This window comes from Leptodactylus fuscus, chromosome 7, assembly GCF_031893055.1.
Source record: "Leptodactylus fuscus isolate aLepFus1 chromosome 7, aLepFus1.hap2, whole genome shotgun sequence".
Taxonomy (NCBI): domain Eukaryota; kingdom Metazoa; phylum Chordata; class Amphibia; order Anura; family Leptodactylidae; genus Leptodactylus; species Leptodactylus fuscus.
This window is the reverse complement of record NC_134271.1, coordinates 30,299,378-30,324,372: the sequence shown is the minus strand read 5'-3', so window position 1 is coordinate 30,324,372 and position 24,995 is coordinate 30,299,378. Positions and strand designations below refer to the sequence as shown.

The window sequence follows — 24,995 nt, the reverse complement described above, 5'->3', positions numbered from 1 at the left end:
GTAGCAGACATGCCAACTGTCATTGGACACAACAACTAAGGTGCCCCATATCCACTCCGTAATAAAGTGCCATCAGGGTGCTAGAAGTAGCCTTGGTTGGATTTTGCTATGGACCCCCATATTATATCTCTAACAAAAACAGAAAACTGTCCACAGGAAAACACTGCATGGTCTGTCTAGCCTTATATATTTTTACCTACTTATCGTAGGTTGGTTGCATGTATTTTATTCACTTACTGTTGAATGTTGAACCCCATGTACTGTAAGTTTGTTTTAAGACCCCATGCACACGAACGTTTGTCCCATCCAATGCTCGTCCGAGGTGGCCTCTGGTGGTCCATTCCTTTCCGATGAACATAGGACAGTACCTATCCTGCTCCGTGTCATCAGTGCAGAACAGATTGGAAGCCCCCATAGAGGTGAGTGCATCACTGAATGCTCTTGGGTGTTAGTCTGAGTGTCTTCTGAGTATATTCTGCTGCAAAATTGGCCTTACCCTGGATGGCACACTTGTTTGTATGCGGGGGCCTAAGTATCTCTGAATTAAGAGGAATAACATGAAATAAAAGGAAAATTGTAAATGCACATGTTATAGAACATGAGGGAGAGACAAGTTGGTAATCCCATCTAATGATATGATGTCTACATTGCAGCACTTGTGTTTTTTTCTGAATGACACTCTGATTTTCACTCCAGGAAATGGGTCATATGTGACCTCCTCCTCCTGCACAGAAGTCACCAGACAGGTGGTTACAGCCACTTCCTGAAGCCCAACATCTGTGGTTGGCAAACTAGAAGCGTCTACAACTGAGACTATCGAGGGCATCTTTGCTGACACTCTTGGTGTGTATCTGTATTAGACTGTCTAGGTGGAATCTGGTGCTTGTACCCTGACAGAAGGCCATGGCTGTCACATAAACATAAGTATACATTTAGTCAAACCGATCAGGCGACAGTCTTATGTGTATGTGGGTGCAATAATTCTTGGCTAACGGAGAATGTCAGCATACCGAATTTCACTGCATGATCCATTAGAACACATGCATGCTCAGCCAAAAGTACATATGGATAGGGAATTCAGGAAGAACAGCTTGTGAAAGTGTATGGGGGCCTCCTACATGGGCATAGCAGCCATCACCTGGTTGATGCGGATGTAAATGGAGAGACCAATGCTTGTGTGAACCTACCATAATGCAGCATATTTCGGTGTCAAATCCACTCTAAGGCTGTGTCTACACTTGCCATATTTGCAACAGTTTAGCTGCTGTGGTCTTTCTAGAAGCTAATCCACCGGGATGTACAGTAGTACAGCAAAGTGGATGAGATTTATTCTGATTTCACACTACCAAGTCTTGGTGGATGTGCGCCCCAGATTTACCAGCCTTAGTGTCCATTCACACGGAGTAACGTGCCGCGTGACCTGGCACTTATATGGCGTGTGAGATTTTGAGCGCCGTAAAAGCTCCCATTGATTTCAATGGGAGCCTGGATCGTATATGCCGCGTTAGGTTCACAACTATTGCAATTCTTATTTGAAAAAGCTGTGCTATTTTTTTCTATTAGGGTGAATTCACACTGAGTAAACGCTAGCTTATTCTGAACGTAAAACACGTTCAGAATAAGCGGCGTCTAAAGCAGCTCCATTCATTTCTATGGGAGCGGGGATACGAGCGCTCCCCATAGAAATGAATGGGCTGCTTCTTTCACTCCGTGCAGTCCCATTGAAGTGAATGGGGAGTGCCGGCGTGTACGCTCCGGCATGAGCAGAGCTTGCCGTATACGCCGGCACTCCCCATTCACTTCAATGGGACTGCACGGAGTGAAAGAAGCGGCCCATTCATTTCTATGGGGAGCGCTCGTATCCCCGCTCCCATAGAAATGAATGGAGCTGCTTTAGACGCCGCTTATTCTGAACGTGTTTTACGTTCAGAATAAGCTAGCGTTTACTCAGTGTGAATGCACCCTTACAATGAAGGACACCATGATGGGGACCCAGTGAACCTCATTATACTTGATGGGATCCATCGGGGGCTGTTGTGTAGCAAGTTCGGTACTGCCATTATCTTGCACAGGTTGCATTGGTTGAACCTTCATTCCTGCTGACGCTCCCATACACATACCCATTTGGTTCTGGTGAGCACCTTGGTTCAGTTTGGATTTTTATTTTTTTTGGCCATGGTCAACCGAAAATGCGAGTATATGGCCAAAGTCAGGCGATCGTTTGCCATTTTGAACAAGCTCAATATTTTGGGATATATTTGACCATTCTTAACCCTATGTTTTGCCTTCTTTATTGTTACTCCTTACGGCAGCTCTATGGCTTGTCTTTGATCCTTGCTAACCACCAGGCCCCATCTCTTGTTTACTGTAGTGGTGAACCTGCACTGACCCATCACTTCACTCCCTAACTAGAGATTACTATGCCGTCTAGAGACATGGTTTGCCTTTGAGAACTCTATATTTTAGTGAATTATTAACTCTTGCTTGGTCATATATGAAGACAGCCTGTCTTCTGACCATAGTGGAAGAAGAAAGTGAACATATGTAAATAACCAAAGTGTGCCTATGTATTGGACTACAAGATGCTTAGTAAAAGGCAGAGCAGTGTGTGTGCTCGAGGGGGGGGGGGTCTTCTATTATCAGCAGGTTGTTGTCATCCAAACCCTGTCTGTTCTCATTAATGTCCCTCCCTCCCCCACAACTCCTGGAAAACAATAAAAATCAGTGGGGTGTAATGGCTGGAGATAAGAGCAGAGTTCACCCCCTCCAGTGATAAGAGCAGATGGCAGGAGCCACCCAGCTTAGTCATGTTAATGCACTGCCAGCAGGTACCTGAGCAAAGCACCTGACATGAGAACATAAGCTGCATGTACATGCAAATATACTGTAATAGTCCAAGGACCTCAGGGACTGTAGTGCATACATTATAACCAGGAAGGCCATTTGCACTATACTAATGGGTATAGAATAATTAGCAACATAATGAATCTCCTTACATAGGATAAAACATTGCTAATTTGATGATGAGATTAAAGACATTGTCATCCAGATGTAACCATTACCACGGCCTGATCAGATTCTTATGTTGCTTTGTCTAAGGTGTAAACAGAGATAAACCTATAAATTATTGTCATAGGAAATGGAAATGTCTCTGGATACTTGTTATCACCTAGACCGCCCACATTAACCCAGCGAGATATCCTTTGTGTACATGGTAGATAGCAAAATGGATTTGTGTTCATGTGATAGGAACATGGCAGTCTATCTGCTTGTGGTTTGCCTGGTCCCAAACTGATAGTTCTTACTGATGACCGAGCATAGGATAGTATGTGATCTTCCATATGGGATGTGTCATGGTCCGACATGTGGACCCCACACAGATCAGATGTTCTAGGAGCCTCTGGATGCCGAGAGCTGGTAATGTACATGGAGCACTGCTCCCATACAAGTAATAGGAGCACTGCAGCAGCCCCATAGCCATGCGTCTGAGGAATTGCAGCACCACTATTGAATAGGAGCAATGCTCAATATGCTCCCCGCCTACTGGCAGATGACTGCTGGGACCTGTATGATACGTAAACCTTGTTTAACCAGTGGGAAATAACCCCGCCCCCCACCTTAAAGAAAAGGACGGACACCGTCATATTGGGTTAGTGGGATTGGCCACAGCTTTTATTGGGATAAGAAAACAAAAACTAATAAGCAAAGCAATACTCCATGTCCCGAACCACCGATATCTTCGTTGTTATGACAACCGCTGACCATCAGTTGCCATGTAATAACCTTGTGTAACTTCTTGGAACATGGACCATTCCCCGCTTGCTGTGACAACTGAAAGAAAGAAAAACAAAAGACAACACAGAGAAAAACCCAAAAAGAAAAAAACAAAAAACCCGTAGGGGCAGGGTGGGCGGGCGTACTTTCAGCCATTCAAGACCAAAGGTATGAGGCCCTGGCTATGTGCCCCTAAACTTATAATTTACCAAAAAGGATACATTTACTTAGCAATGGGGGCGGGCTTTTAATTGAAACAAAACAGACCCTGGCAACCGTGCAAACTTAAACCTGGCCCAGCAGTCCTAGCCCTTATCCCTAGACGGTGCAAGGGCGACATTCCTGCACTTGGAGGCTACTACAACAGATGACCTGTGCAGTGTCCTGGTGTCTACCTATACTGTGGTTGGGTCATTGTGAAAAATCATGGGGCGGGGACCTCACGGTGGCTCAGTGGTTAGCACTGCAGCCCTCCAGCGCTGGAGTCCTGGTGTTCAAATCCCGCCAAGGGCAGAAAACCATCTGCAAGGAGTTTGTATGTGCTCCCCATGTTTGCATGGATTTCCATCCCATATTCCAAAAAGACATACTGATAGGGAAAAAATGTACATTGTGAGCTCTATGTGGGGCTCACAATCTACATAAAAAAAAAAAAATTTTTAAAAAAAATAAAAAATCATGGGGCCAGCCATACACTTCAGATAGCTGTTGGTAACTATCCCAGCCAAATCCCCCATACACTTGCACACTCGGCCCAGCCATTGCTGCTAGACTCTCCTGATAGCAGCTCTTCTTACCAAGAACAAAAAGACTAGGCAAGACTAAACTCCCCATTCCTTATCTCCACCAGCCCCGATCTGCTATCAGGAGGTCCCCATACACATTATAGGGTTGTCCTACTAAACACTCCAGGTACCTGCTTGTATACCTTCATCAACCTGGGGGCCTGTGGGTGGTTGCCTCAGTTTTCCCTTTTATGCAGCCATTTTGGTCACTTTAGACCCCTCTCCCCCACCAACTGCTCCTCCCTCTCCTGACAAAAATGCAAGCTAAAGAAAGCTAATGCATATTGTACAGAACAAAATTCCAGAAAGCATTGGTGACATACTGGTCACAGCCTTGTCCTGAGCACCGGCTATCAAAGAATATCTCTAAATAGAGTCTAGCTGTAATACCAGTCACCACCTATGACCAAGTGTGGTGCTGTTTGTGGAGGGAAAAATCTTACCATATTAGTCCCTATTTTCCTATACTGTACACACTTGGTTATATGCGTGGAGTCTTAGGCTATGGGTACGCTCACACAGATTCAGTTGCATAAAACATATCAGAATCAATGGGGAAAAATTCTACAAATTTGCCTTCCATGGGGGCAGTGACTGAGGTTTTGTTCTTCTTCCAGCAGGTTGACCATAGAAGCGTCTTGTCCTAGTGTCTTGCTTCAGTTTTGGTGCAGGAAACAATTCATAGGACCAGTCAGCATGCAGACCCATAACAGAAGCCTGAGACTCTGCTTCAGCTCTCGGCCACAGGCTTCACAGCCATAATTCTAGTCAGATTGTTCCAATGAGTATTTTTCCCATGTCAGCACGCTATAAGCCTCTGTGTGTGTGTGTGTGTGTGCGGCACTGCTGGTCAGCTCAGTTAAGTCAATGCTTTACTGCCCCATCATTGTGATGTTCAGTGAGGACCTCAGGGTGGGACTTGCACTTGGAAGAGGGGAGATACCTCATGGTGACTCTTGGCATTTCGCCTCTCTCCACCTCTTGTACATTATTAGTTTGGGCTCTGTTCATGTAAAGTTATGTTCATGTTACATTAATATAATTTATGTGTGAACAATGCAACTATATTACTAATGTATGACTGCGAATGTAACTGTGACATATGGCTGTGGAAACGCAGGCAATGTGAATATTTGTGTAACCTTGCTTTAACCATCGGGCAAACGGTGCATCTGCCCAGGGCCTTGTTATAGTGGGGGACCCCTCAGCTGGCCCAGATCAAGCAGGACAGACCAGTATTTTGGGTGCTGTCCCACATGGAAGGGAGCGATTTAAACTCTATCTGTACCTTGAAAGAGGACCTTTTATGTCCTCATAAATGTGCGGTTTTATTCACTGCTAGAAAGCCGACAGTGTACTGAATTCAGCGCACTGTCAGTTTTTCCGATATGTGCCCCGTCAGTGGCGTAACTAGGAATGGCGGGGCCTCATGGCGAACTTTTGACATGGGCCCCCCCCAACCGACACCCCCCCTCCCACAACCCCCCAGCCCCCCCCCCCCCCCCGACCAACACCCTCGACCGACCCCCTCCTACGCATTCCTACGCGCTCTATTATGCCCCATAGTGGCCCCTTCACACAGTATTATACAGCCATAGTGGACCCTGCACACAATATTATGTCCCTTAGTGGCCCCTGCACACAGTATTATCCCCCATAGTGGCCCCTGTATACAGTATTACGCCCCATAGTGGCCCCTGCACACAGTATTATACCCCATAGTGGCCCCTGCACACAGTATAATGTCCCATAGTGTCCCCTGCACATAGCATTATATCCCACTGTGGACACCCATAAACAATTATTATACTCTGGGGTCTTTTCAGACCCCAGAGTATAATAATCGGAGACCCGGAGGAATAAAAACATAAAAAACTACTGTTACTTACCTGTCCCCCGACTCCTAAACTGTCGGCCTCCGCTGCCGTCCTTCTTCAATGACGTCGGACGTCACATGAGCCAGGACGCAAGCCGGGTTCATGTGACGTCAGAGACGTCAGACAACTAGGAAGGAGGCCTGGCCAGGATCGTCGAGAGGTAAGTAACAGTGTTTTTTTATGTTTCTTACCTCTCCCGGTCCGCCAATCATTATACTCGGGGGTCCGAAAAGACCCCTGATTATAATGATAGCAGCGGTAGCAGCTGTCACCGGGCCCCTAATGTCCCGGGCCCTGTGGCAGCTGCCACTGCTGCTATGGCGGTAGTTACGCCACTGTGCCCCGTTAACTTAGCACCTATATCTCCTCACTGTCAAAAAGGCAGTACTCGTCTATAGACTTGTACCGGGGGAGCGTGACTCTCAGTTCGGAATCATCGCTGCGCTATGAGGAAAACCCTTCTGATAGTGGGGAGATATTGGGGCCAAAATTAACAACCCCAATATTGCCACCACTGGGGCACATACCGGAAAGCCGACAGCCAGAGCCTGCGGGCAACTCTGTGGGAACAGGGCTTTTAAATCTGTATGTAATATATTGATAAGATGGTCACGGGGCAGGCCAAATTATGTTGAGACATTAAAGTATGTAGGGGGAGGAGGCATTTATGAATCCTCTGAGCAGGACCCACTAATCTGTTAAAATGGCCCTGAGCAGGCATCTAACTTCTGTTCTGTGAAAACAAACGTGACATATATAACGCACACTGTACCTTTAAGGGCGTTGGCTGCAGGGCTTGGTTGGCAAGATCAAGTGGAAGTATCTGCACAACATCTGACTTGTAGGTTAATAAATAGAAGTGCACTACGTGACAGTATTAAAGGGGTTATTTGTGGAATAATAAAGCTTACCTGCATTGGTTAAGCTATATTCCTAATATACACCCCCAAGCGTCTTTGATACCTTTGCAGAGGGCAACTAGGGAGAGCGGAGCTGTTATTCCTTTGTCTCCCCAGTGGTGGCGGCCAACTTAAAGGACCTGCAGCCCGAATAAAGAGAAGTCGGTGCAGGAAATGCTCTGGTGCACTTTCACTTTTAACCCCTTTAAGTGGAGGAGAATGGCATCTGCCAATTGGCATCCTTCCATGGACAAATGACACTAACAGATAGGCACACCACCTGTGAGGGGCAGAGAACTAGGACACAATAGGGGCTTGCACAACCAACCAACAGGCCTAGGAAGACGATAGCGGCCACATTCAAGTCACATTGAATCTAACAGCAAAATCATCTGGTTTCCTTATGTCTGCCTCTGCAACCATTAAGTTCATTGTCTCTAGCAAGACTGCTTGTAACCATTGCACGTCTGAGACTTACCTTAGGTAAGCATGATAAAGTTTCTACCATGTTTCCCCGAAAATAATTCAGTGTCTTATATTAAATTCTCGTCCTAAATATAGGACCTGTCTTATTTTCGGGGGAACATCTTATTATGGAGCGGCTGCCGGCTGACAACCGGCAGTCATGCCAGCACTTCCTTTCCGGAGCACTGGCATGACTGCCAGTTGTAGGTAGTGTAGGGGAGGAGGGGAAGGTATCCTACTTACCTTCCCTATCTTCGTAGCAGCACTACTGCTGCTGTTTGTCCCGGCAGCGGAAGTGGTGGGCGGGGCTAAGTGAGGCTTCCGGCAGTTGTGCCAGAGAGCCTCTCTTTGTGGGCATTGCAGCCAGCTGGATGCTGTGCACTGTGCTCCGTGTGCACAGGAAAGGCGGCTGCTGCCTCTGCTGTATGCTGGCTGCTGCCTCTGGTACGAGCTGGGAGAGTGAACTTGCCGCAGCATATGCACAGCGGGCATCTCCCAGCTGATCCTCCTTCAGCCAGAACAGTGGATACAACAGCAGAGGCAGCAGCCGGCATACTTGTGCACACGGAACATCGCACAGTGTTCAGCCGGCTGCAATGATTTTTGAGTATGCCTTATTTTCGGGGGGTGCCTTATATTAGGAAATTCAACAAAAAAACAAAACATTCCTTGCTTTCGAGGGGTGTCCTATTTTCGGGGAAACACAGTATATCTGCTCAGAGAATCAATGCACCATCCTTGTATGGGGCCTTGAGCTAAACCTCTTGTCTTATCCCTTTAATACAAGATGCACATACTTAAAACACAAGACCTATGTGGCCTGTAGGTCCTTCATTTAGTTCACACACTTATGCTGGAGATAGGGTGCAGTGTTTGGCAAGGGAGAAGCACCTGCACCAGGGAGTAGGGAGCTCGGGCAACCTGGGTGCACAGAAATGACTTAGTTTGCAGAAGTTTCACATCATCAGAGGCTTGGGTATAAATTTGATCCCTTCCGATCAAATTTATACTAACGCACCGCATTTTCTACTTCCAACAAAAGATATTTATACAAACCGAGGCAACATGGCGGCTCAGTGGTTAGCACTGCAGCGCTGGAGTCCTGGGCTCGAATCCCCCAGGAACAACATCTGCAAGGAGTTTGTATGTTCTACCCTTGTTTGCGTGGATTTCCTCCCATTCTTCAAAGACATACTGATAGGAAAAAATAATGTACATTGTGATCCCTATATGGGGCTCACAATCTAAATTAAAAAAAAAAAGATATTTATACAAACCAAGGGGGACGAAATTCGCACCTTCATTCACGAATCTCCTCATGGGGCGCTATGTAGAACAATTTATCACCAACCATCAGAGGCTTGGGGACTCTCCCAAACGGAAACCTATCTAAAGGAAACCTGCAGACGCCATAGACTATAGTGGGGTCTCTGTGATTTCTGCACGAAAAAAGAAAAGTGCTGCTTGCAGGACTTTTCTCTTCGCATTTTTCATGAGGATAGAGGAATAGAATGGCCCCAATGCAGATGTGAACAGGGTCTTAGGGATGTAGCTTTTAGCACTTTTCACAGCCATCAAAAAATCTGGCATGCTCTATCTTTGTCTGTTTTGATGTTCACATGTGTAGCCATGCAAATAGACCCACAAACTTACATAGTTATTAAAATGGCCGTGTGGTGACCATTCTTCACTGTTATGTGAACAAGCCCCTTGAACGGACCGACACAGCTGTTTTTCACTGATGTTAGGTACGTGAAAAACTACACTATTGTGTGAATAAGGCCTTAAAGCGGTGTGTCCACCTTACACATATACACTTGTTTGTCTGTTTTGGTAAATCCCCTAGAAGTGAATGGAGAATACAGCGCGTGCACAGCTACGATTCCACTAGAATTCATGGGGTAGAGACAGGAGCTGCGAGACTTATTCTGTAGATAATGCTGTAAATGTCTAGGATGGGTAAAGATGTGTTTTCTGCTGAGATATTTCTGAATAATATATATAAAAAGGAGGTAAAATAGAAGTTTCCTTCATTCTATCGATATCTGTAGTAGGGAACATTGAGGTGCAGAAAGTTCCTATGAAGTCATACATCAGACATGGACTGATGGCGCTGTATGTACAGGAGGACGTCCATAACCCTCACACAGCAGTTTCCAGATCTGCCCGGTCTGGATACACATACACAGTCACACAAGGGTCACTGCCCCTTCTTTGCACCTCTTTGTCGGATTCATTGAGGACGGTGCAGATTTATTTGCAGTCATTTTAGTGTGTTTACTCGCACCCTCTGCCTTAAAGTGACTTTACTAGTTTGTTTTCGCAGTTTTTGTGGCATGAGCATTGTGTTCGCTGTGAGCGGGGTCATTCTATGCTGATCACTGGGTCAGGTCTGAGGATTGTTACTAAAGGCGCCATTATCGCGGTTAGTAATTGGTTTCTGTCTTACATTTATGTTCACAATAGTAGAAACCAAATATTCATTGAACCATTGATACAAATTGTCTGATTCCTTCACACGTGTCAATGTCACTTAAAGGGATTTTCCAGGACTTAAAGGGGTTGTCCATGAGTTGTAGGAAACTGATGGGCAGCTGGGTTGGATGTACAACAAAAGTCATACTCCTCTATCACCGGCAGTCCATTGTGCAGTCCCGTTTCCCTTTCCCTTCTGTGTGGGACTCTCCAGACTGGAAGCAGAGAGGCTGACATGACCACGGAGACCTGGCTGGGTGCTCAGCGGCAACTGGTGACTCACTCGGACACATCACTGGTTCCTCAACACAAACCTCTGAGGCAACTCTTTGGTCTCACTGGTTATATGAACCTCTTCACTTCTGGCCCAATGAGTCCCTGCACAGGGGGGAAAGGACTGTACAACAGAAAGCTGGATAGATGTCACCATTATATTTTCTTGTTTTACACCCAATCCAACCACCCAAAGTTTCCTATAATTCCTGGACAACCCCAATTCTTAGGACAGGTTCTCAATATCAGGTCAGCAGTGGTCTGACAGTCAACCCTCCGATCAGCTGTTTGAAGCAGCGCTTAGGTGAGTGGCCCTTCCATTCTAGGACAGTAAAATGCAGTTTTTGGGGGGGTTTTTTAGGTATGTTTCCATAATGGTCAAAGACACTGCTTTTTCTGCAACTTGTTGCTTCGCCTTAGGATTTTGGTGCAGATTATGCTGGCCTTGAAATTAATGGGAATTATATAGGAGGCTCTTAGACTTCTCTCTTGTAAGTACACTCCATATTTTGTCCCAAAGAAATGCAGCAGAATCTGTAACAAAATTGGAACTTTTCCACAATGTGCGGCCTCATCCTTAAAGCTAAGGCCCCACGGGACGTTACGTAGCAATAAAGCGCTGCGGAAAAACCGCAGTGGGAACGCATCGCGGTTCTTCCCGCAGCGCTTTAAACAGAAAGTTCACGGTGTTTTCCTCCGCAGACTTTCTGTTACAATTATAACTGTGGGGAAACTGCTGGTGTTTCTGTAGGTATAATTGCCATGTTGTGATTTCCAAAACCGCTCCAGTTTTGGAAATTGGCTGTGTTTTTTACTACAAAATTGGCATGGGATTCCATGAATTAACAGGCCATAAAAGGCCAGTAATGAGCCTATGATCACTTTTGGGCAGATCCTGGGAGCGAGAGGTAGTGCCTGTGTCTGTCCTGACACTGTGAGACTGTGTTGGGCTCTTTTTTGTTGATTTGTGTAGCTGGTAGTAAGCCATACATACAGTTAGTATTTATTATTTAGTTAGCACTCAGACGAGCAGGATTTTGTTTCACACTGTTTTGCCTGAAGTTAAGGCTGTATTGCATTTTCCTCATTAGCCTGACGTGATGTTTTTTATTTTTATTTTTTTAAATAAACCTGTTTATTTAGTTACTCCTTTTCATTTTTTCTAATAATTTTCTGTTTGTTTTGTTTTTTTTTGTTTCTTTTTGCACTGTATGTGGGAAAGCAGGAACACTAAAAGGTAGGGGACATTTTGGAAGAATGTAGTCATTAGACCACTGAAAAGAGAGGGGGCACTGAGAGTGAAAGGACAGGTCACAAGGTGCAGCAGAGTCACAGTGGGGAGGCAGAGACTTCATGTCGTTGAGGTGGAAGGTATGCCGCTCCAAAGAAATAGCACAGAGGGGAGGCAGAGACATGAGGAGGAGGACAAGTACATCACGAAAGAGGTCATGGCTGACAAGATGAATAAAGGATACAAGTGGCTGATATTAAAAACGTCTGAGAAATGGGAGTGTGGCAAAGATGAGTTGTAAAATGTGCTAAAGTTTACAATTTACATGAGCCAACTGAATATTGCTGCAAAAATAGGAGAGTCGTGAAGTGACCACAGGAACAGAAATGTGTGGAACACGACCTGCAAATTGTGCCAAATATATTGTGCAATTGTAATACTTTGCGACAATATTGTGCTATTTTTTGTGGACTTGTAGATACAACTGAGCGCCCCAAATACGTTTATGAAAATCAGAGGATCAAAGAAACCTTTAGACTGGCCACAAACATTAGATCACTGCCTGCATAGATACCCTAACCTACCATACAGTGGCGTAACTAGGAATGGCGGGGCCCCGTGGCGAACTTTTGACATGGGGCCCCCCCGACACCGAAGATCTCGACCGAGTCCCTCCTACGCATTCCTGCGCGCTCTATTATGTCCCATAGTGTCCCCTGCACACAGTATTATGTCCCTTAGTGGCCCCTGCACACAGTATTATGTCCCTTAGTGGCCCCTACAGGACTAAATACTGTCACCGCTGACCGCTATACCAGGACAAATTGTGGATAAAAAAAAATCTGGTCCTGTGCATTACAATTTAGTAACTCCATGTGCCTCATATTAATAACAGTTAACCCTATCATGTCCCTCACATTAAGCCTTGTGTACCTCACATAAGAGTTACTGATATGTGAGAGACATGGAGGTAATAATAAAGTATCTTCATTACTATTACCCCCAAATGTCTCACATATCAGTAACTCTTATGGTGAGGCAAACAGGGGTTAATGTGAGGGAGATGATAGGGTTAACTGCTATTACTATGAGGCACATGGAGTTACTAAAACACAAGTAATCCCCCCAAATGCCTGATAGTAATAAGTATAGTAACCCCAGTACGTACCTGTGTAGCTTCAGTTTCATTTTCCTAGAGCAGCTTCTTCCTCTTCTCTTCTGTGCTGGACGGCAGGGATAAGCCCCGCCTCCTCCTCTCATTGGTGGGCAGAGGACAGCAGAGAAAGGGAGGGGGAGAGAGGGAGAGCGTCCTGCAGCGCTGAGAGGAGCCAGACCTGAAGCTCCTGTGTCTCAGCCGTTGCTGCAGCTTTGGGGCCCCCTGTTGGTGGAAAGGGCCCCGATCATTATACTCGGGGGTCCGAAAAGACCTCTGAGCATAATGATAGCAGCTGTCACCGGGCCCCTAATGTCCCGGGCCCTGTGGCAGCTGCTACCGCTGCTATGGTGGTAGTTACGCCACTGCTACCAAAGCCTGAAGAAGAGCATTGGCGCAATAGTAGTTGTATCCACTTAGTGTTGTCTCTACTTTGTAGGTGTAGTGATAAGGACCCACACTAGAGGGAGCCAATGGGACAAGCAGCAGCCAAATATGACAAAGGAGACTAGATTGCCGTATGTCAGCAACTATCCCACCTCATTACTATACATGTTATTCATTACAGCTAGCAACCCTGTTTCTCCAAAAATAAGCCCTACCCCGAAAATGATCCCTAGCTTCAAAAATAAGCCCTAGTTACAGTCATCGCCTCCAGCACTAGGTTATGTCACATGATGTCACAGAGATTGAGAATAGGCATCCTGTAGCTCCCAGCCATCCTGCATAAGTGCTACCTCCCGCCATGTCAGTGCAAAACCACCGACCCTACCCCAAAAATAAGCCCTTGCCCTTTTTTGTTAGGGGAAAAAAAAAGAATATAAGACCCTGTAACATTAACATAACCTTGTGAGATAAGTGCTACCAGATGGGTCCGGCTGGAAGAAACTTGTCCCGTGTTCATTTGGCATCAGACATTCATACCTACGCTAGGCAGGGCTGTTTTAATACTCACTTAATACTCACCTTCCCCGATTCCCTGTTCTAGTCTATCCCTGACTCTGGAGTCTTCAGGGAGCAACAAGCACAATGTAAATGATGCCATCGCAACTCCTGCTCCCAGAAATGAAGACAGCAGCCAGATGGTGAAGCACGGAATGGACGACTCCCTGCTTCACTATGGTCTTCAACTCATGAGAGTCTAAAGCAGGGGTGGGCAATTAATTTTCCCATGGGGCCACGTAAGAAATTGTAACAGTTCTAGAGGGCCATGCACGCCGCTGCAAATTTAGCTCCACCCACTTCTCCGCTAACTCCTCCCATTCGCAATCATTTTTCCATGTGCCCCACAAAGTAAAATCCTCCTACAGTCACCCTAACATTATACACCCCCACATTATAACGTTTCCCTCCAAATGTCCCACAGTATTAAGTCCCTCTCCTGGTGCCCCAGTGTAAACTAGCAGAAACTAGAGGGGACATGAAACTGGGGGCAACTAGAGGCAGACATGTCCCCCTCCAGCTACCCCCCATGGTTTAATATCCTCCTCCAGCTGCCCCAGTTTAATGTCACCCTCCATCTGCCCCCTAGTTTAATTTCCCCCCTTCATGTGCATTCAGCTTAACTGCCCCCCTACATCTGCCCCTAGTTCCCCCCTCTTGCTCACACATGCTGTCTCTTCTCTCTTTATCATCCAGCAGCCACCATTGCCGTCAGTTTGCAGAAAGCACACAGTCCCGTGTGGCTCCGCCCACTAACGAGTCATAGCCTATCCTGGTGATAGGTTGTGATGACATCATCACAGGTCCTTGAAAAAACTTCCACTAGCTATGCGGGCCGGACAGAAGCTGTCAGAGGGCCGGATATGGCCCACAAGCCGTACATTGCCCAGGTCTGGTCTAGAGGATGCTGATAAGTTGGAGTTGTGGCAGCATTGGACTCACTGCCCCAAACTGTGGGACAACAAATGCAGGACTGACCCGCTGTCCCAAGGCCGCAACCATAGGGTCCGGTGCAAGTGCACTTTTGGCCCTATGGTTAAAGCGGCCCTGGTGCTAGGTTCACACTGCATTTGCCTATCTGTTGTTTTTGTCTGTCTGAAGACCAGAACAATGGACATGTGGACCAATGCAATAGCGGCTGCACATGGAGTGTGTCTGTGATTTTAAAACTGAAACCGGTGGAGGAAAGCGTCCTCTGTGCAGACCCCATTATATAAATTTATATATTGGGAGAATCATAGTAACTTTTTCTGAAATGGTCCCAATACAGCATGTTCTACACCTATGATACCATACAGAAGAGATTTCCTACCCCTGTGATTATGGGATTATAGTAACGTGTGATATTTCAGCTCCTCCAGTAAGATGTAAGCTCTGCACTTCTGTATGATACACAACGCTCTGGAAGTCTTATGCACCGAGTGTCACACACCAGTGATGGAGCTGAGGTCAGGTCTACAGCTGGGTGTGAGATGTAGGGGGCAATTCAGGCATTCCTGGAGCTAGCAGCAGTAATAGGGTGGGGGCTGCCAGATCTAACTGGTTCCAGCTGCTTGCTGCTTATATAACGTGGGCAATAAGGGGTAGATTCACTGAGACTGAGACCACACACTGCGACAATGCCACCCCTGATGAACAGCACCAGCCTGGAAATGAACGCAACTTCCTTCAAGCAAAGAAAACGCCTGGGTAAGGAGAAAGCAAGCTAACATGGGTCACGGCTGGGTACGGTGGGTGTAGGATGGCTTCAAATGACAATAGTGGGATAAGACTAAGGTTTATGGTTCTGTTGTTTTCAACTTTTTAGGTTATTGTCATAAAAATGATATGTGTATGATCCGATCTTCTTTATGGCAATAGATAGATACAAGCATAGATTAGTAGAAGTCATGTTCCTGATACGTCTGGTATGTTTATAATCAGATCATATATATCCTTGGCTACGCTGAGTGTACATGTGTATGGGGGGGCAATAGAATTGGCTGTTGGTTGAACAATCATTCATCTGACAGCGATCTAAGGTGTAAACTGACAGCTTTAGACTTCAAATACACCTTTCTAAAATCCGCCCCCCAATACTAATTCACTGTACTCCTATACATTTCGGAAGCTATTCACCTGTAATCTGGAGGAAGATCTCTCTAAGCATTATTATAGCCCTGGGCAATGCAAAGATTTCCTAGCAGCTGGATTGCTCGAGGGAGACTCAGCACCTTCCAAGAGTTCCTACAAAGACATGAAAATGCAGATGAGTGTTTCTGGTTAATTCCCCCGAACATGTTATGTGGTGCTAGAAAGGGTCAGACATTGCCTTACAGGGCAGCGACACACACACAGCATCTACACACTATGATATAAGTGTTCTTTATCAAAGTGATATCTAAGCGCTTCTTACAAATGTCTTTGCAGATAGTCGTATTCATGAAGTTAATCGAGTGAAGAGCAGATATCCTTGTAAGATACCGGTAAGATATGTTTATGCAGCTTTAGCAAAGATATAGCATTGGGCAGTCTCCTCATGTCGCTATGTACTTTATTACCAATGTACTATATAGTGTCTATGCATATTGTGTATACTGTAATGTTATTAACTTATTGACAGCTTTTATTGGCAAAGTTACGTGCTCCCCTCTGGAGCACCACTCTCAGCTCTGCTCCCCTCATGCACACAATCAATGCAAGTCTATTAGAGCCCTGATCTGACTCCCATAGACCTGCATTGATATTCTGAACCTCTGTTTATACTGACAATACTGCGTGCGACAGAGGAGCAGAGAGGAGGTCAGTGCTCCGGAGGATATATGTGCTTTGTGGGGCACAATGGGGCAAATTCATTAAGACTGGCATATCGCACACCTGGCTTAGTCTTTGTGGTCATAATGGTCCAGGTAACTGGAAATTCATGAAGGGGCTGCGGCCTCTTCATAAATCTGTGCGAGAATGGAAATTTACACCAGGTAGGAGCCAGTGTAGATATCCATTCTAACTAATGCCGGGAACCTGGTGGAAGGTAAAATACATCTGTCGGGCTAAGGCCATTCATAGAATTCGCAGAAAGCTGGCGTAGAGGGAATGAGGAATTCACCACAATGCTGGCATTAATATAGGAAAACATATTTACTTCTCGTTTTTTTTGTTCAGGTTATAGTAGAGAGAAGTCATCGGGAAAAACTGCTACCACCACTTCAGAAGATCAAATTCCTTGTGCCTCCTGAAATCACAATGGGGCAATTTGTCAGTATGATAAGGTAAGAGGTGTTGTCCAGGTCTTGAGTGTTCGGCTATTACTGTTTGTGTCCGTTGCTCTCCTCCTATGACTGAAGAGAACGGACATCTATAACAATAGTATAACCATCCCCTAAATGCAGCAGCCATCCATCTTCAATAGTTGTTTGCACACTCGGCCACCAGCAACAACTACACCTCCCGGCCTTCCCAAACACATGCACGCTTAGTTCGGCTGAGCATGCACATGTTCCCAGTGGGGGAGAGGGGAATAAGCCACTGTCAGACACCGGTGGTGGCTGGTTGCTTCCCTTAAAATGCAAAGATGAGGTATACTGAAATTCAACATGTTCAGTCCTTTTTGCCCCAAGATCTGCTGAATTAGCCAAATTTGGTGGGTTTAGCCGAATGGCCACTGTTAGGTCTGTTCTGATCTCCTCACCGGGTCACTTTTATTTATGTTAGCCATAATAAAAGTACTAAATTAACAATAAGCTCATAGTATTCAGTACACGAAATGGAAATGTTTGGAGAATTCAACACTTTTTTTTGCTAATGATCTGCACATTTCTAATTACACACACACACACACACACACACACACACACACACACACACACACACACACACACACACACACACACACACACACATATATATATAATTACACAATTGTCTCCATGGGCTCATCAGGAGCTAAAAGGAACCAGAAAATGATCCATCAGTGGGATCTAATGGAAGTGGCGCCACCCAATGGCCTCTGCCCAAACTGCATTTTTTAAAATCCATACTGTTTCTTTGTTTTCTCCTTATCCAAACTCTCTAACTATATTTGTCATGGGCCATTGTATTTCTAATGTTACATAATGCAGTATTTGAGCCTTGGTGCTAATGTTCCCTCTCTCTACATAGGTGCAGACTCTCTTTGCCTCCATCGCATTCGCTCTGTGTACTGGTCAATGGACATCAAATGACAAGTTTATCAATGACAATGATGGAAGTTTACACTCAGCACCGGGACCAGGATGGCTTTCTATATGTGACATACAGGTCCCATGAAGTATTTGGCTGAGCACCTCTTCATGCACTTACTGAACAAGTTACTCTATGTAGGCCACACACAGGCCGAGCTATATGACCTCTCCACCCCCGCAGGGGCAGTAACAAGACGTGGTGGTATTTAGAGGAAAGCAATAGAAATCCTTATAGGTGTGATAATAGTCAGACACTGCGTACATATGGCTATAACTAATACATACAGATAGTACATGGAAAAATAGCAAAGTAAATCTGCTTATTGCTATCCCATATAAGATATGAGATCTTAGAGCAAATATGGCTCCTATTTAAAATTGTAGTGTGTTATATGTATAGTGATCCTGGATAAGGAGATGATCATTGTCGGTAGCGACTGACTACACCGCCTTACCAGCCCATAACATAGGAGCAAAATGGCTGCACTGACAATTCTGCCTGAAACAGAACCAGTTACTGAGAATAACATAATCCTTCCACACTTTGGACACTGTTCATACTGAGCCATGTCTCCTTACAGATCAGAAAACACCAGCTTCTTCAGGATTATAGGAGATTTTCTTGTACTTACATAGCAAAGGTTAACATGATATAACAGGTTAAGAACCTGTTAACCAGTGGCGTAACTAATGTGTTGTGGGCCCCGATGTAATCTTTTGTCCGGGGCCCCCGACCTTATCCCTACAGTGAATTCTTGATAGTGATGGTTATGGGTGCTAAGGAGTTTAATCCACTTTATGGGCCAGATGGAAGCTGCAATCTCAATACTGATGTCAATGCTTATGAGCCCCAGTGCGACTGCACCCTCTGCACCCCTTCAAGTTACGCCCCTGGTGTTAACTCAACTCTTGCAATGGCTTTGTTTGTCTTCTGAGTTAAGATAAGATGGATCTCATAGATTGTAATATCTCCTGAGCAGGGCCCTCACTCTGATACATTTTTCCTTGTCACATTGTAATGTCTGATATTGTCTCTTCATGTCCCCTCTGATTTGTAAAATGCTGCAGAATATGTTGGCGCTATATAGTTATTATTATAGGATATCACAGCACAGAAAGTCAAGTTAAACACTGCTACATATGTGCGTAATATACTGTATATAGATATATCATTTATAGTAAATGGCTGTATGAGTGCATTTATTAAAACTGCTGTCATGCTAGTATGATGGGGGTATGAAGTGGTATTCTGAGACTACTATATACTGTAGATGGCTTATCAATATGTTGGTGGAGGTCCAACTCCAATACACTATGGCTATCTACATGAGCTCTCTTAAGCCAGGTTCACACGGGGGGGAGAAGGGCGCCTCAGAATCCGGTCCAAAAAAATGGCTAGCCGCGACTGGTTGCCGCTGCAGTGCATACAGTGCTCCAGCATCCAGTGGCGGCATTCTGCTCCAGATTAGGCCCAAATGAATGAGCCTAGTTGGGAGGGAGGTCGCACTGCTGAATCCAACTCAAGAAAGGGGAACAAACCAATCACAAAAAAGCAACCCATTGAACTCAATAAAAGGAGGTTTTTTGACCTGGATTCTGCGTCAAAATCCTGACCAAAAGACCCCGTGTGAACCCGACTTTAAAAGTACAAGGCAGCCCTGGCTCCGACGACAAAGATTTATAGGGTTGTTTTTTCCAGGGGTGAGGGGCTTTGGGGAGTGGGGTTTGCTGCAGTTTTGATATAGAATTGGAACCTGGCCACATGATCCAGCAACCGCATATAGCCAAATCCCTGGCCATCTGTGGTAGCCAATAACTGTACAAGTTTGCCTGTAACAGTGAGATAGTTACTGTATTACCTTTGAATAGTTCATAGTCAATATCATTAGAAGGGAACCTGTGAAGTAACTCTGGTACACTATGGCCTAATGCACACAAAGCAAAGAAAGCCTATGGGTGTATTCACACGTCTGTTAAAAAATAGGACATGTCACAAGTCAACGGGCCTGCTTTTAATGTCCGTCAAAACAGATTTTCATCCGACAGTTACGTCACATGACTCAAAAATGAAACGTAATTGGATGTCATGAAACTCATACAGAACATTGCGGGAAATTTGAAAAAGACTGAAGTGTATAAGTATAGAATTAAACCATGTGTGTTTGTGTGACCAATATAACGGAGGATAACTCCTACCAATCCCATGACATAAATAGAATATGAAATATAAATATATGTCGTAATGGTCAATAGAAAACAAAAGGGGGATAGCACATACTATGTATTGCAAATCACAAAGCGTACAATTGATTTGATAGATCGCAAATTTTGATCTGAACGATTAGGAATAGAAAAAGACTTGGTGGCCGAGCTGTTATGAGAACCTATAGAAACGGCAGCAAGTGGGCATACTTGGCAATTTTTTGTAGAAACCTTTCTGGGCTAACCATTGGTTAGGAACCTAGTGCAATATACAATGGACAGTTAGTCCCGGGCAACCAGAGTCCTCCGCACACCGAGGCAAAACAGCACTGAGCATCCAATGCCCTCCAAACCGGAGCGGAACCAGACCCCAGAGGTCTTCACCAGAGCTCCTGATGGTGGAGTTGGACTTGGTAAATTCTGGGACCCAGAATTGCAACCGCATAGAGAGCGTCACACACACAGCGCACGCCAAGTTGCAGTAGAACCAGAAAACCCAAAAACCACTCACCTAGGTGGGTGAAGAAACAGGAGAAACTGGTCAGCAGAGTTGAGTGCAGTACGGATGATCGCCAGAGGATGGGAAATCCCCCAGTGGTGCGAAAAAGGCTTGTAAGTCTCCATACGCCTGTGTAGGTGCACACTCCCTAAGGAGTGTTATTATCCCCTGCGCCAGAGAATGGTGGAAGCACCGTAGGAAAGTCATACAGATTGGGTCGGTAAACAGGAGGTCACACAGTATCCAGGGATAGTCAGGACATAGTCAAACAAGCCGGGTCAGTACACAGGAGGTCACGAGGTAACAGAGGGTGCCGCAGAAGAGCAATCAGAAAAGCGGGGTTATACACTGGAGGTCACGAGGTGTCCAAATCACGGGTCAAGGAGAGAGGTGGTCTAGGAGGCCAAAACATGAAGGCAGGGAAAAAGCAAGACAGGCAGGAGTAGAAGCAAAGGTGAGCTGCTTCCCAGAGGAAACTGAAAAACCAGTGGCGGGCTGGAGCTAGAATGAGGCATTAAATAGCCTCCGGCCCGCTGCTGATCCCTGGTCCCAGGAAGATACTGGCAACCCCCACAGACTATAGTGGAGGTTCCGGCCTTCCTCCTCCCTAGCCCGGAAGCACAGGACAGGGTGCATGAACACCATTGTGTTGAATTATTTTCAATGTATCCCTGAAACAAGCTAGGTGATAACATAGCCCCCAATTACTTCCCTTTCCTAGCTACACAGTGAACGCCCTGATCCAATATCTCTGACAGAGAGTCCTCCTGATACAAAATGAGAATATTTTTTCTAATGATCCCAGTGGTCTCACTATAATTGCTGCTGTATTTGGTTGAAAAAAATTCTCCTTTCAACTGGTTGCCTGAGGAATCGATTTTACTGGTGGAATCTGTGAATACAGTCTCATTTTATTATTGACTAACTTCTTTGCCCTATGTAACATGTAGTTTGGAGAAGCCCTTTCTCTCAGTCTAGTACAAGCAGATTCTCTTTGTAAAACGAAATCATCATACTCTGAGCAGGCTCGTCTGACCCTGGTGAGTCCCCCCGCTGGTATAGGCCTAAGGGTGCATGCACACTGAGTAACGCCGGGCGTGTATGAGAGCCGTACACGCCGGCATTACAGCAGACTGCCGAACACTTCCCATTCACTTCAATGGGAGCGCTCGTAACAGCGGCGTTTACGAGCGCTCCCATTGAAGTGAATGGGAAGTGTTCGGCAGCCCTGCTGTAACGCCGGCGTGTACGGCTCTCATACACGCCCGGCGTTACGTAGTGTGCATGCACCCTAAGGGTGAATTCACACTGAGTAAACGCTAGCTTATTCTGAACGTAATAACACGTTCAGAATAAGCGGCGTCTAAAGCAGCTCCATTCATTTCTATGGGAGCGGGGATACGAGCGCTCCCCATAGAAATGAATGGGCTGCTTCTTTCACTCCGTGCAGTCCCATTGAAGTGAATGGGGACTGCCGGCGTATACGGCAAGCTCTGCTCATGCCGGAGCGTACACGCCGGCACTCCCCATTCACTTCAATGGGACTGCACGGAGTGAAAGAAGCAGCCCATTCATTTCTATGGGGAGCGCTCGTATCCCCGCTCCCATAGAAATGAATGGAGCTGCTTTAGACGCCGCTTATTCTGAACGTGTTTTACGTTCAGAATAAGCTAGCGTTTACTCAGTGTGAATGCACCCTAAGGGTACATTCACACTGAGTAAACGCTAGCTTATTTTGTAGAGTAAAATTACACTTGTAAATTTTGCTATCCCATTGACTTCAATGATATTTTACAGGCGTATTTTTACAGGCGTATTTTTTACTGGCGTATTTTTTACTGGCGTATTTTTACACTTGTAAAAAATATCATTGAAGTCAATGGGATAGCAAAATTTACAAGTGTAATTTTACTCTACAAAATAAGCTAGCCTTTACTCAGTGTGAATGCACCCTAATAGTGTGTTTTTGGATGTAGACTACTAGCGTGCAAAATGGTGTTGCCAGATTCCTTTTTTCTAAAAAGTTTGATGGAAAGATTATTGAATGAGGTATTGCCTGTAAGTGTAATATCCAAAAATTTTATCTCAACTTGATTGAAGTTGTAAGTCAATTTTAGATTTAAATCATTATTGTTTAGTTATTCCACAAACAGCGGTATGGCCGCCATGTCGCCTGACCATACAAATAGCAGGTCATCAATATAGCGGCAATACAGCTACATACCGCTACTCTTGTAGACACCACTATCAGACCAGACTATCAGAGCACTGAGCAGCGCACAGCAGTATTCCAATGTTTCCACTCCCTCGAAGCACACTGTTAATCTAAAAGGCCCGTATACTAGAGGTAAAAGCATTTTTCTCCCCAAAATAGCGTCTACCTCCACCAAGCCACTAAATTCACTAAAGACCTACGGAACCAATCCCATAAATAACGGGACGTACTGGAGGTGGGATTATGTTTTAGTGGATTTTAGGTAATCCATGGAAAATCGGCACGATTGGAAAATCCACTTTAAGGTTCTTAGCCTGATTTTCCAGAATAACCCCCTCCAAAATAATGGAATCTAAAGCAGAGGAAAAATAAAATCTTTTGGGATCTTCATTGAGTTCTCTATATGTTGTAGAGTCCTCAAGAATTTGTAGCACACTCTTATGGTAGCCATCTTTGTCAAGGACGACTACCATCCCCCCTTTATCTGCCATTTTGATTATTAAATTTGTATTATCCTGTAACTCCTTAATGATCGATCTTTCTTTACTATTCAAGTTGAAATCCATATTTGTACCAATAGAATTAGACAATCTGATCAAATCCCGTTCCATGGCCATTTGGAACTGGTCCAGTGCCGGAACTCTTGAAGAAACCAGATAAAAGTATGTATTGTTTTTACTCAATTTCGATGGTATGTGTACCCCTATCCTGTGAACTAACCATTTGCGATTTCTGCAAGTTAATGAGACAGCGTTGTTCCGAGAACGTAATATCTCCAAATTAATTATTTTGTATATCATGAGAACACGTAGAATCAAAGTCATCATGGATCGAATCATTTGTCAAATCATTGAAAAAATGTTTCTTAACAGTTAGTGCCCTTACAAACTTATTTATATCTAAGGCCTGATTCACATCTCCGCATGGAGAACACCCCAAATGGAATACCAAATGCATTGGCAAGCGGTGAGCACAGACCCCATAGACTATAATAGGGTCTGTGTGTTTTCCACACGAGTCTTGTGGACAGGTAAGTAGATCATGAAGTACTTTTCTGTCTGCATGTTCTCAGCGGACACCGCACGGAGAGCACACGGAACCCATTATAGTCTATGGGGGTCTGTGTGCTTTTACGGCTCACCTCTTGCCAATGCGTTCGGTATTCCGTTCGGGGGTCCCCATGCGGACTTCCCGAACGGATTACCGAACGTAGATGTGAACCAGTCCTGATAAGGTGAAAAACAGATTAAAACTTTCAGTCGGAACAAAATTTAACCCTTTGGAGAGAAGGTCTATGCAACGAGGGGAGAGATGATAAATTCAACAGACTATCACAACTTGACACATCATTTTCATAGAAGTATTCAGTGGAAATTTTTGTTCCTCCATGTATAATATCTGTTGCTTCTTCTTATACTTGATCTCTGCTCTGTGCTTGTGTTTGTCACCGTATTTGTTTCCACTTTGTTGCTGCCGGTAAGGATATTCCTGACTTGACCTCTGGGTCCAGCTAAAAAATCTCTATCATTTAAGAAATTGTTTCTTATCTGAAACATCATTACGTGATCTCAGATCATGTTTTCTTTTTCCGTTTTTGTACATAGGCCTGGGCGTGCCCGTAGACACAAAATCATGTTGTTTATACGATTATCATACATTATCTGTATGATAATCGTTTTTATCACGTTTGAATTTATTCTTATGTCTAGAGATGAGCGAACACTTTTCGGATCAGCCGATCCGAACAGCACGCACCCATAGAAATGAATGGAAGCACCTGTAACGCTGACTTTGCCGGTTATCTACTTATGTCCGAATATTACCCGGTCTTCGAGATCTTGCATATCTTTATGTAACTTTTGTAATAAATCATGATAATTTTTATACTTTTTCTAGAATATTTTTTATTATTGCTGGACCTTCTTCCGCTTTATTGGCTTTGCTACACTGCCCTTAATTGGAGGGTAAAGATCTGGGCATCCGAAAATCCTATGTTTCTACTTTAT

The 24,995-nt window shown here is 44.9% G+C and overlaps 1 protein-coding gene across 1 annotated transcript; it reads left to right on the top strand.

Annotated features, from left to right (window-relative positions):
- The first annotated feature begins 15,493 nt into the window (after nt 1–15,493).
- On the top strand, nt 15,494–18,201 carry LOC142212574 (microtubule-associated protein 1 light chain 3 beta-like). The gene is made up of 4 exons (XM_075280534.1): nt 15,494–15,563; nt 16,284–16,339; nt 17,016–17,122; nt 18,012–18,201. The coding sequence occupies exons 1-4, from the start codon at nt 15,494–15,496 to the stop codon at nt 18,169–18,171; spliced, it is 393 nt and encodes a 130-aa protein (XP_075136635.1). The 3' UTR covers nt 18,172–18,201.
- The last annotated feature ends 6,794 nt before the right edge of the window (nt 18,202–24,995 follow it).

Excerpts from the sequence above, each read along its gene's own strand:
- LOC142212574 (XM_075280534.1), top strand. The coding sequence starts at position 15,494 with ATGCCACCCCTGATGAACAGCACCAGCCTGGAAATGAACGCAACTTCC. Across the intron at positions 15,564-16,283 it reads CAAGCAAAGAAAACGCCTGG|ATAGTCGTATTCATGAAGTT; the intron begins GTAAGGAGAAAG and ends ATGTCTTTGCAG. Across the intron at positions 17,123-18,011 it reads CAATTTGTCAGTATGATAAG|GTGCAGACTCTCTTTGCCTC; the intron begins GTAAGAGGTGTT and ends CTCTCTACATAG.